Source organism: Salmo trutta, chromosome 38, assembly GCF_901001165.1.
Source record: "Salmo trutta chromosome 38, fSalTru1.1, whole genome shotgun sequence".
NCBI lineage: Eukaryota > Metazoa > Chordata > Actinopteri > Salmoniformes > Salmonidae > Salmo > Salmo trutta.
The window spans coordinates 17131966-17145814 of NC_042994.1; the positions used below are offsets into that span (position 1 = coordinate 17131966).

The 13849-nt window shown below is 43.6% G+C and overlaps 1 protein-coding gene across 1 annotated transcript; it reads right to left on the reverse strand.

Annotated features, from left to right (window-relative positions):
• Nucleotides 1-2063: 2063 nt before the first annotated feature.
• Nucleotides 2064-13071, reverse strand: LOC115177863 (SERTA domain-containing protein 2). The gene is made up of 2 exons (XM_029738856.1): nt 12360-13071; nt 2064-4535 (listed from the first exon to the last, which is right to left on the reverse strand). The coding sequence occupies exon 2, from the start codon at nt 4529-4531 to the stop codon at nt 3461-3463; it is 1071 nt and encodes a 356-aa protein (XP_029594716.1). The 5' UTR covers nt 4532-4535; nt 12360-13071; the 3' UTR covers nt 2064-3460.
• Between the last annotated feature and the right edge of the window lie 778 nt (nt 13072-13849).

Genomic DNA, 13849 nt, shown 5'->3' on the forward strand with positions numbered 1-13849 from the left:
TACGTAAGGCCTAGATTTGATTCTTAACCCATGGCTAAAACTGCGCTGTTAATGTATGCTCATTCGTTAAGCGATTTAACTGTAGCCAGTTTTTATTATGTCTCCCATTGGTGTAGTCCCAACGGCCATGAAAATGGCGCTATGTCACAGACGACTGCGTTTTGTGTTGAATTCTATTCTTAGAGCTTTATTCTGTTTTGTGGACGGGTGGTAAAAAGAGGGGAATCATGGTTTAAACCACTGACAGATAGTCATTCATATAATTTCAATCGTTATATCAGTATAGCTGGTCTGAGTGAAGGTCAGCCTACATTACAAGGGAATAAGGGACCAATTTCTGCTTCCATGTGTCTGGTTATACACTTATGAAGTTTTTTTTGTTTGTTTTGCTGACATTCTCTACCAATTTTCTTTTGTTATACCACTGTCAACCTGTTCCCAGGAGGATTTTGCACATTGTAAAGATAAAATGGATGTAATCATAGTTCACTGTGGCTTTAGACTGTGTACTATGGACTGTAAAATGTATGGGGAAAATTCCTATGGAAAAAATGAATGACTTGAAGAGCCTGTGAAAAGGTTAACATGCATGTCCGGGTTCTTTTCAGACTAAGTGTGTAAATTTACTTTTAGTGTACACAAGAAATTAAAATAATTTAAGAGAAAGTGCTTAGTGGTCCTTCATGCTTCATTACTTCACAAGGAATTCATATTCATACAAACTTGTCTCTTGTGCATTTTATATTTATTAATTCCTTAAAACTCTTCTCCATTAAGTGGGCCTCATTTAAAACCAGGCCTAGAGAAACCATTTTCATATACGGTTTTAATTCATGGGCTTGGTCACAGTAGTTCTGAAAGGGAAAGTATGGGTAGCAGTGTGGTCTTACGAAGAGGACACAACACACTGGACTTGGGGCCAGGACTCCAGCCATTACGAAGAGGACACAACACACTGGACTTGGGGCCAGGACTCCAGCCAGCTTGTTTTAGACGTAGTTAGCCAGACTACTGAAAATCCAATGCTTGGTATGTCTAGGGGTCCAAGGACTGCCCAAAATAGTCCATAACCTGTGTACAGAAGACATGCAAGTAAGAGTAAGCATGGACAGGTGATTAGGTATGTACCTTGAGGCAGGCAGCTTAGTTTCTGAACTTTGACCGGCAATGCTGACCACCTGGGGTGATGGCAAGTATATTAAAGAAATCAAAAAGGTCCGTCAAAGCGACTTGGGTCCCACATGGGTTCAATCCGGTTTGATGTGGAGGAGCAGAACAAACGACCAGGTCCAACCCCCTCACCTCCTCAAAGGGGTTTTGAAAAGGACAGGAGTCAAGGGCCTTTGCTCAATTCCTGTGTCTTCTCACCTCCTTTTGACATTTTTCAAAAGTAATGAGGTAGCGTCGACAGAAATGTGCTTGTTTGAAATGAGATGGTCCTTAACTCGTGTGTCATTTTATTGATAAAACAATAGCATAGTTTTTAAACGTGCATGATTTTCTATTCCGACAATCAACAGCTGATTCAAAGGGCTTGTGGCAGATAACGCTTCTGTTGTGGGATACACTGATATCACACATTCGAACCACACCACCACATCGGTTTCCGGGTCACAGAGGACAGACTTTTGCCCAAATGAGAAAACCCTAAAGGAAATGCAATTGAGATTCTCCCATGGCATCCAGAAGTCTTGAACCAAGGAGTGCAGACTAGCCAGGCCCTTTATCAACTCCAAACAGGAAATTACCTCAGAGTACCTTTGATAGTATAACCTGACAATGGAGGGTGGCCAGACTGTGGCATATCAGCACAGGCCACTAGTAGTCATGGGCACATTTTAGAGCAAAGGTATTCAACTCTTATCTTACGAGGTCCAGAGCCTGCTGGTTCTGTTCTACCTGATCATTGATTACACACACCTGGTGTCCCAGATCTAAGTCACTCCCTAATTAGAGGGGAACAATTCAAATAAAAAGCAGTGGAACTGGATATGAGGTCCAGAGTTGAGTTTGAGGGTTATTGAGTGAGTATTAATTCAAATGGGACATATGAACAGGCTGAGAATTGTTGACGTTTCATTTATTGTATAAAATAAATCTACAAAAAGTATAACTGCATTGAAGTCGTATGCACATTTATACATAAAAATAATCAGATATTTCAGACCAATTAACACATATTGCATAGAACAAGGCACAGATTCAAGGTCAGTGTTAAAATACAGCCAGTTCTTGAAAACAGGTCAACTTAAAAATCGGCGAGATGACTGGAAATGACCACATTTTGCTTCCATTTTTTTTAATAAGAATAATAAACAATAATGCAAAGAACAGTAAGCAGCATACATTTTTTTGCCACTGACTGACGAGAAATGCTTTGTTTTAAAGGCTTTGGATTAATAAAGTCATCACTGACAGAGTTGTTGGCTAACGGTTTCCCGACTGATCGATTGCCAAACACCAGAGATACTGACTACCGCCATTCACTTCCCTGAAAAACAAAACAAGGGTCAAATATATTACACAGCATTTCTTGGCAGAATTTGACTGCATGTTCTGTACAACTCAAATGTTAGTGTCATGTTTGAATAAATATGTGTACACCAGAAATTAATAATAAATAACTTCATAATCACTTAGTACAAATTATTTTCAAAAATTTCTTGATGTCTGCAATTGTGTTTGAACTGAACTAAAAAAGACCTTGCAAGGTTACCCTTGTATTTCACTTGATATCCTTTTGAGTCAGATCAATTGAGCAAATTCAAAACATGCCATACAGGAAAAGGAAACGTAGTCCGTCTACAAATAGAGAGTTGAAAGCTCATACACAGCAGTATGATAAATTCAACTAACAAATTATGAATAATACATTAAAATATAGAAGAAAAAAAAAAAACTTGAATGAGGCCTATGAAAAATTCAATAACATTGATAAGCTGTCCATATACAAAATATTGTTAAAGTACCCTCAATTTGGACGCATCAGTGTATACCCATGGTGCTGTATGCAAAAGATATATCTTCGCATTTGGAGAAGAGAAAAAAAATGTATGGCTGTGTTGACAAAAAAAAAAAAATGACAAAAAAAGCAATAGAAATCAAGGAACAGGGTAATAGTACAGACAAAAGGCACTCAAATTGCAATCAAATCAATGCATTCCATACAGTATATTCAAAATTTTGTTTCCATTTTGGAAAGGCGAGCACAACGCATGCACAGTTTAGTTAAAACGTCTCTGGTGAAGTCTCTCTTACAATTTCCGGACATTGAAAAAAATAAAAAATAAGTTTAATATTTCGCCGCCTACGGCACTTTTTATCCGGTTTGTCGTGTTCATTAAGGGCACACCGTAACAAAACGGAAAATGTAAATGAGCATTTCTTATTGGACAAGCGACTTGCCGTTTCATTCAGTTTTCCTCCTTTTTGTGCCTATTGAACACGACTCCGATGTCAGTCAAGACCCCACCAGGACTTCCATAATGTGGTCGAGCTCAGCCAGGTCCATTTTGAAGGGCTGGTTTTGGGCCAGAGGGGGAGAGCCCGCCCCTCCCCCACTGTAACTGGACAGAGTCTTGACCAGGTCGTCCGCAGTGACCATGGGGGTCGTTTTGGACACCCCCAAGTTCGGCGGTATTGAAGAGGCGCCGCAGGGGAGGTTAAAGTCATACATGGAGGTGTCGATGTCCGTGAATAGAATGTCGTCCAGGGCAAAGTCAGTGAGGAAGCCCCCGGAGGAGGGCGATATGTCTGCGGGGGTGCCGGGAGGGTCTGCCAACACGTTTTTTGCAGCCTGGCTTTCGTCCAGCAAGAGCGACTCCTTGTCCTTTGGGCTGTATGTCCTCCCTTCCTCTTTCATGTCCATCCCTGCTGGTAGAGAGGGTGGGGGCTGGGGTGAAGGTGGAGGAGACAAAGGTAGGGAGGAGGTAGTAGAGGTTGTCACCGCGATGGGGCACAGCTCCTCGATCTCCTCCAAAGCTGAGGAGAAGCTGTCCTTGGCAGGAGGCGAGACAGGCTCTGACGGTCTCAGCGAGACAGGGTGGTGACCCAGGGGGTGGGGTGAGGACGGCGGCAAGGCGAAGAACAGTGGCGGGTCATCGTCCAGGAGCGAGGCCGGGGTCAAACCAGAGTCCAGCGACGACAGTGGCGAGAGGGGCGGGGAGAGGACGCCGCCGAATGCAGATGTCGGAGCTTCGTGGTAGCTCTCGTCCTCGGTGATGTTCGGCGCCGGCGGCGGGACGGCGAAGAAGTGTGCGCGCAGCCCCGCACCGCCTTCCTCTTTGAACTCGTGGTGGATGCGGCGGATGACGTTGTTGATGAGCACGCGGCGCTGAAGGGCTGGCTCGGTGGCGGGCGTCCGCGGCGGCCCATACAGCTTCATCAAGGAGATGTTTAGCACCGTCTGGCGCTGCAGCGTGTAGTTAACCCTTGAGTGGCTGCCCGCGGCGCCGGCCGCTGATGTGAAGAGCGCCTTGCCCTCCTCCAGGCCGTCCTCATCCAGTTTGCGCTTCACACCGTTACCCAACATATATCTGTGGGAAAGACCAGAAACAAGGTGTCAGGAGAAAAATATACATGGTTGCTTTTACTTCATATGTGAAAGAGTGAGTAGTAGTCAGAGACAGCTGTGTGAAAGAATGACTGCTGGGAGACATACCACATCAAAACGAAGTGAGAGATCACAGTTACACTTGTATGTGTATGTGATATGAGTGTTTAAAAATGAACAAACATCTGTGAGAGGAAAAGCCCTCGTTCATAGTTTTATCAGCAATATAAGTGGAAAAAATCCACTTCTCACTCAAACTACAACACGAGCTTCCTGGAAGCAGGGGGGCTTCCTCGCAAACAGTGACAAGAAATGAAAGGAGCAAGCAGCGAACACACGCTCAGCGTCAGTGTATGGGGTGGGGGGGGCAGGAGGGGGTTTTGGTGTCAGCTGACCAGCTAGCATGTGAGGCGGCGTCAGCTGACTAGGTGGGTGGCAGCAAGCTCTGACAAAGGGCAAGAGTCCCAAATGGCACCCCATTCCTTATGTAGTGCACTACTTTTGACCAGAGCTCTATGGGCCCTAGTCAAAAGTACTACACTAAATAGGGAGCCATTTGGGACACAAGCAAGTTCCCAACTGAACCACCTGACTCAATCAGAATACGGCGCTAACAGACGTGTCAGCACAGGAAACTGACTTCCTGCCCGGACACAGCATAGAAAACAGGCAGAAATGGCCCTGCTGTTTTATCGATTTACGCTCAAAATGGTCACATTTGGGCTTTTTATTTTAACATACATACATACACACAGTTGAAGTCGGAAGTTTACATACACCTCAGCCAAATAGATTTAAACTCAGTTTTTCACAATTCCTGACATTTAATCCTAGTAAAAATTCCCTGTCTTACGTCAGTTAGGATCACCACTTTATTTTAAGAATGTGAAATGTCAGAATAATAGTAGAGAATGATTTATTTCAGCTTTGATTTCTTTCATCACATTCCCAGTGCGTCAGAAGTTTACATACACTCAATTAGTATTTGGTAGCATTGCCTTTAAACTTTTCGGGTAGCCTTCCACAACCTTCCCACAATAGGTTTTGTGAATTTTGGCCCATTCCTCCTGACAGAGCTGGTGTAACAGTCAGGTTTGTAGGCCTCCTTGCTCACACACGCTTTTTCAGTTCTGCCCACAAATTTTGTATAGGATTGAGGTCAGGGCTTTGTGATGGCCACTCCAATACCTTGCCTTTGTTGTCCTTAAGCCATTTTGCCACAACTTTGGAAGTATGCTTGGGGTCATTGTCCATTTGGAAGACCCATTTGCGACCAAGCTTTAACTTCCTGACTGATGTCTTGAGATGTTGCTTCAATATATCCACATAATTGTCCTCCCTCATGATACCATCTATTTTGTGAAGTGCACCAGTCCCTCCTGCAGCAAAGCACCCCCACAACATGATGCTGCCACCCCCGTGCTTCACGGTTGGGATGGTATTCTTCGGCTTGCAAGCCTCCCCATTTTTCCTCCAAACATAACCATGGTCATTATGGCCAAACGGTTCTATTTTTGTTTCATCAGACCAGAGGACATTTCACCAAAAAGTACAATCTTTGTCCCCTTGTGCAGTTGCACAAGGGGTCTTGGCTGATTTCTTTAGATTTTCCCATGATGTCAAGCAAAGAGGCACTGAGTTTGAAGGTAGGCCTTTGACAAGAAATTTGTGGAGTGGTTGAAAAACTAGTTTTAATGACTCCAACCTAAGTGTATGTAAACTTCCCACTTCAACTGTATATACACACACAGATTATCTTGGCAAAGGAGAAATGGTCAGGGATATTTTATTTCCGCTCATGAAACATGGGACCAAGACTTTACTATTTGCGTTTTATATTTTTGTTCAGTATGTATGTAAGAGATAGAGATATCTATCTCTCTTACATACATACCATACATACATACATACATACCATACACACACACACACACACACAGAACAAAAATATAAAAACGCAACATGTAAAAAGCCTCGGTCCCATGTTTCATGAGCGAAAATAAAATATCCCCGAAGTTTTCAATACGCAAAAAAAAAAGCTTATTTCGCTCAAATTTGGTGCGCAAATTTGTTTACATCCCTGTTAGTGACCATTTCTCCTTTGCCAAGATAATCAGTACGTCCAACTGGCTTCACGATCACGTGTAACCACGCCAGCCCAGGACCTCCACATCCGGCTTCTTCACCTGTGGGATTGTCTAATTTCTTTAGACATTTACAGACACACAACACAACACAACAGGGCCCCCTGTCCTACCTATTGCAAACTAGGTAGGAAAGGAGTAAAATGTATAGATAATTATCATCGAGGTGTAGTTTCTGTCCTCATATCCATTCCAACTCCTTCACTCACCTCCCTTATTTATCGTCAGCTTGTCTTTCTGAGATGAGAAACAGATGGAGGTCAGAAAACAAGGAGGGAAAGATAGTACCTCAGTATCATACGCACTAGGCCAGGGGTTACCAAACTTTTTGGGTTCATGACCCCATTTTGATATCTGAACATTTTCAGGACCCCAACCATGGGAATTGTTTGTTGTTGTAATTCATATCCAATGTTTACTTTTTTATTTGGGGCCATGTCAGTCAATTGATCATTTGTCTGACATAATGAATCTTCTCAACACCACCTATCTCTGCTGTCACAGCCAACCTGGACCGACATTTGATTTTAATCGAGACGAGAGCGTTGATAGTGCTTTCAACTGGGAACTCTTGAGAAATATGGAGGGAAAATCATGACGTCAGTATCTTCAGGTCGGACAGTCGGAGCTCTAGAAAGAGGTCCAGAGTTCCCGAGCTGGTATTCTGAGACGGATGACCGTTCAAATACAGTTTCCCACGCATTTTTTTTGTTCCCCCCTCGCTCTCCAATAATAATAGTTCTCTCTGAATCCACTGATATGTCGAATGTTTTTGTATTTCCCCTGCATGCTTGTGTTCAGTTTCCCAAATATGTCTGTTACAACGACAAGGAGACACTCTTTTCATTACACAGAAAGTCAACCAAGTCTGTTTTCTTTTACATCCACTGTGAATGACAACAGTTCCTCTCTCAATGCGAAAAAAATCTTTCCAACACTCCCCCTCAATAGCCAAGCCTCAATGTGAAATAGAACGTTGTCATGCTCTGATCTCATATCTCCACAGTTTTGTGAACAGGCGTGTGCGCAGTGAATGTGGTTTGATGTATTTTATAAATCAACCTGCTGCAGTACATCTCTGATTTCTGTGCTCAGCTCTTTTGCCGCCAGTTGCTCTCGGTGTATCATACAATGCGTCTATACGGCAGAGGGTAGGCCTCGGCACTAGAGTACAGAGGCCTGCCCTCCATAGACGGCGCCCCCATCTATGCAAAAGTCCATCATTCAATCCCATGGAACCTGTTTTTCGTCAATATAGCCACGCAGCACACTTAACACACCCTGCGCCGTTTCATACTCGGGAATCACGAGACACAACAATATGTCCTTATGAATGACATCCCACTACATGTACAGCGAACAGAAAAAGTCAATGCATGGTCATCTCAGCCCTCACACACTCTTTTCACCATATCAATTGCGGCCGGTAATATCAAAGTCTGCAGTAGTGTGTGGTTTCATAGAGTAGCGTGCCTAGCCATTCACCATGGAATGATTCAAGTGCAGCGCTATCTGGTTGAATTTTATCTTTTGGATTTGAATCATTTTTTCATTTAGGTTTTTAAAGGTAAACTACATTACAATGATCGAGATAAAGACAACACACACACACACACACATATTTTTTTAAATTCTGATTTTTTAATTTTTTTTCAGGATTTGGGAAATTCTCCCACGGCCCCATTTTCATATCAGGGGCCTAGTTTGGGAACTGCCCGCACGAGAATGCCTCCCAAACTGTCACCTAAGATGGAGCACAGAGCACACCTCTCCTGCAGTGCATTGTCTCACTGGTACGTGTAACTCTACCCTGCTACATAAACTACTGCACAGCCTGCGAGAGACTCGCCCCTTTCAGTCCGTTGTAACGTGTGCTACCGTGATGAAAGCCAGAGGGAAAGAGATTCACTATCCCATTTCCAAACCGGGTTCTTGTAGAGAACATTGCTGTGTGTGTGTGAGTGAGTGAGAGGGTTTGTGTGTGAGAAAGAGAGAGGGTTTTAGTGCGTCGGCTTTGCTTAGAGCCACACACGCCAACTTGGACTCTGAACACACCAAACCCCCCCAGGGCGTGTGTGAGGGAAGTGCATGCGCGTGGCTGGGGATAGCTCCACACTCGCCTGTTACCATGACGAACACAGTCAGCTGGGAATCCAGGGAGAGAGAGGGAGGAGGTATGGATGAGGTAGGGAGGAGGGACAAGCAAGGGAGGAAAGAAAGAACCAAAATGTTTCTCCACTCAGGCTGCCATCACTATTGCAGCTGGTGCTGCTGCTTGGATATGGAAGTGGAGGTGAGAGCAACTTGTGTGTGTGTGTGTGTGTGCGCAGTGCACACATGGAGTGCATCCAAAATGGCCCCTTATTCACTAGTGCACTACTTTGATGTAGCTAGGCTACATTTTGTAGTAGTTCCCTCGCTGCAAATACTAAGCCTCCACATACCTCCCCCACTCAATAAAATGATTCATCCGCCCCCTATTCCACCCCTACTCCGTTCACTTATTCCTTTCACACGTGGGGCCCTTCGACGCTGCCATCTGCTGACACTGTCTGAAGACGGTTGAGAGATGCAGAGAGAGAGAGAGAGAGACAGAGAATAGAGAAGACTGATAGGGGATTTTGGCAGACGGGGAAAGACAGAGGAAAGGAAGGTAAAAGGGAGAGTTGAGAGAGAAGAGAAAAAAAGAGAGCAGCAATATAGGAACACACCTTCCTTTAACAAAAACAACACAAAAGTGTCTGATTACAACAGCATTCCAGCCACACAGAAGGCTTTCTTTCACTCCATACTCACAGCAGGCTTACCGCGATGGCACTCAGATTACACTCAGATTGCCTCGTCCCAATGTCCACCCCTTGAGCACATGACCACTTCAAACTCATGTCCCAACATGAACTTCTTGGTTCTCCCAAGATCTCTGTGTTCCGATACACCAGGGTCGTATTCATTAGCGCACACCGTAGCACAACGTGCTTTAACTGGAAGAAAAAAAACTAAAAACAGGACTTTCTTATTGGACAAGCTCAAGCAATCCCTCCCCGTTTGCTTCCTAGTGAATAGGACCCAGAATCCGTCCACATGTTATTGATAATTATTCAGTAATGTTATTTCAGTGTGTGCTTCCATGAAGTGCCAGGGATTTGTAGAGCCCCATCTGGGACAAGGTCAAAATGTCATTGGATTATTACCTTTTTTTGGGGGGGTGGTAGCAGGCAGCTGCATGCCTTACATACTCAGCAGGCATCGTCATCTTGCGGAAGGTCTCGGTTGTACACCGATTTCTAATACAAACTCTGCCGTGCACACTTAGGCTGGAAGAGCAATTCCAGATCCTGCACCTTTCTCAATGGCACAGTGCAGCCTGCACCGGAGATCGCAACCCTCATTCATCAACAAGCCTAATCATTCTATTTCCCACACTATTTCTTTAAAAAGTTCTGTCAGACTTCCAAGTCCTTCAAGATTGCAGTGGAAGTTAAACATTCATATTTGGAATGCAAGCATTCTCGGCCTCAATTTTGCCCAAAAAGGTTCCTGGAAGATAATAATTTTATGCCAGGTTGAAAGACAAGGTTCACTGTTGGGCTCTGGTCATGCGAGAAACCACACTCAGAAGCCGGGCTGGCCTGGCATTAGGATTGTTTGCCTTGGTTTCTCCAGCAGGCAAGTGGATTCTTGTAGCACTGATTTAATGGGCTTGTTCGGAAGAGACTCCAACTGCGTCTGAAACGGCACTCTATATAGTGCACTACTTTAGACTAGGGCCTTGGTCAAAATAATCTGACTATACAGGGGATAGGGTGCCATTTTGGACGGACCTAAGCTTGTTTGGAAGAGATGCAGAGTTACGGAGAGTTATTTTGATTGATCACCAAGAAGGGGATTTCAGAGCCAATTTGCTGAAATATTTAGGTGAACTTCAGCCCTCCTGCTCGCATAGTAGAAGAAAAAGAGGAACGAATAGTGTTTACTGGAAACCAGAGCAGACAGAGTCAAGGAAGCAAAGGTGGACTTTAGTCACGGAGATGGAATGCTGAGTCTAGTAGTGTGGACTGTGTGCCTACTTGCAAATCTGTGCAGATTCCTTGTGGTTGATCGTTGCATGTTGGTAGCCCTTTGGTGGATTTCTTACTATTCTTTTTCATATTTTATTAATGCCTCACTCCAATTCGGTGGTGTTTTTATGGGCAATTCACGCACACGTTAAAATCTTTATCATTATTAAATCAAATGAAGGAAATGTTGCATTAGGCCTCTGAGACGACAATCGTTTCCAATGCATGCAACGGAACTCTACAACAAAAACATCCATATTTCCCTGTGCAAATATGAATGTCACTCAGCCCTGCAGACGAAATGCAAATAACACTTTGCACTGTTAGGTTCCTACAAGGCAGCAGCCAGAACTAGCCCTTTTTGCCTCCCACATCTCTGAACCAGTGCTAAACTATTTGGAAGTCTTCACAGCAGTAGTTAAAAGCTTTAAAAAAAAAAAAAAACAGTAAAACAAAGCCAGAGGGCTGTATCAGATTAATTCAGAGGCCCCATTCCCCCAGTCAAGTCTGTAAGTATGGCGTACTCATTAACTTTTAGCCTAAACAGTTTGAAAAGGCATGTATGGTTTCTATTTTCTAAACTACTGGTTTAGCTTCCAGAAACTATCGCTCATCACATTCCTGTCAAAAGGTGACAATGAGTCACTCAAACAACAACTACAATGTGATGATCAAATCAATACCTGATGAGTCACAACAAAGCTACGGGCAAGTCTCAAATGTTCAAAAAATAAATATGCAACGTTACATAACGCTCCTGTACTTACAAAGTAGCAATTGTACTGGGACCCACATGAACGGCAACGTTTTCAGTGAACAAAGTTATATTGGTGTGAAGTCCCTCCTCCCACTCCCTACATGCCACCAAAAAGTTGTTTTGTAGCCAAGGCCCTATGATCACTGTTGGTAATGACATGGCTCTAGCATTTGAAACGAAACTAAGTCACGCGTGGGTGTCACTTGCTCTTTCAAAATGTCAGAAAAACATTATTCAGACATTCCCACTACCGGAGCACTACGACTGCGGGAAATCGTATGGGTGACTAACCTACTAACAACGATTGTATTTATTGAGACATCTTCTAAATGGAATGGTTTTGGGTTCTCTGTCATGCCAAAACGCGTGTTGGATCAATTCACTGTATGAACTGTCACTGACGTATTACTGTAGCTGTCACAACAGCTGTCCTTGACCTCCAAAGGCATACGCCACAGATAGCCCCTATGGCTGTGATGGGGGCGCCATAGCCTGCTCACCGCCACCTGCCACAAAGTACTCAGTCGGCTCTTCACTGAACTGCAGACTTAAAAACAATATTACGTTCCCGTTTCGAGCATTAGGGCCTCCTTCCACATGCAACACTATAACAGACAAGTAGCTAAATGTAACAAAAAAAAGACACTCAGACCGAGGTGCTTTCTCTCTCCAGACTCCAGACACAGCAACAAAATGCGACAAAAATGCTTCTTTTTTTTAAAAGAGAATGGCAAACAGGTAAATAACGGCCAATAATTCATTTCTACGTAAATCAAAGCATAATTATTCCATGTTGAAGCGTGTTTAAATAATCCTAACATTGGTGAATGCAACGCAGTCAAACTTACCACATGTAGTTCCAGCAAGGGTTTCAAATCCTGCATCGGGGTCAAATTGACGCCAAGAACAGAGGATCTACAACGAGGAACACCAGACATCGAACTCCTCGCCGTCTATACTTTCATTTCCCCGCCGCGGTTCTCCAAAATAGCCGTGGAGCTCTACACAATGGCGAGCTGTCGAGGAGACCGATGAGTCTAGTCACAGACAACTACCGTTCACTGAACAGCAGGACAGGCACTGCCGGAGCTCTTTTTTTCTCCGCGGATAGACCTACAACTACACTGGCTAGGAATGACGTAAAGTGAAATTACGCTCTGAACTGACAGTGTTGACTGGTACGGTGGCACACGCCTCGCCCCCATGTAGCTTGGGAAGCCACTAGTGGGCGCTATGGATCTCCACTATCGTCTGGGCTTTAATGTGCCCAGCCGGTAATACACTATAGTGTCCCCCGGTGAAAACGGTCTGTGCTTAAAACATTCTCTATCCAGGCTGCAGAGGCTTCGATATCCTCCTTAACACGATTTAATGTCAAGGCTACAAAAACGGGGAAAATATGCGTACTTTCTTTTTGAAACACCATTTCCCACCGCCATGCTAAAGTGGCTTAACGTTAGACTCAGATGTAGCGTATCACATTCAGCCAATCAGGTTGAAGCAGTCTGTTTTTTTCCACCCCTAACATAGCAGCGTAAAAGAAACAAGGATAGTTTCAAAATAAAAGTTGTGCTAACTGAACATAGTTTTAAATGACGTATTGGATTTGTTGGCATGAAATCATTCACTGATCATTATTCCGTCTATGAAGTGAAATTATAAAGTTACAATTTGATTGAGTATAATGTATTTTTGTACACAGATGCAATATGCAATTAACGTAATGATTGTTTCGTTTACAGGTTTATTAAATGATATGTTCATGTGTGCAATCTGAAAGGTGTAATTAATAATGAAAAAATATAACAAATTAGATCTGAATGCTCTTACTAATCACCCTATTTCTCTCTCTCTCTCTATGCCTATGGACACCCTGGCCTGATGATTCCTCCTGGCTTTGCCTGTCTCAAGCCCACCGGGTCGTGCTGCTGACTACTTGGCGTGCCCTGGACTGATCCCTGACTCCTATGACACTTACCACCACACCCACATACCTAACTAAATTGCATATTGTATCGGTGGTAAAACATGTATTCTACTCTAAATCTCGTTTTAACTTTATAATTTCACTTCACAAATGTTTAACATGTTGTATTAAAACTGTGAACAATGTTCTGTAAACCAGTTCATGCCAAGAAATCCAATACATGTAATTTAAAACTATGTTCAGTGTGTACAACTTTTATTTCGAAACTATCAGACCAGGGCTGCATTCCAAACACTATATTTTTACCTCCTCAGCCATCCGGGTAGCCACTTTCCCTTGGGGAATCCACGTCGAAACCGGATGCAGGTCTAATTCACTAACGACGTTGCCCACTTGGCCATCGATTTAGCT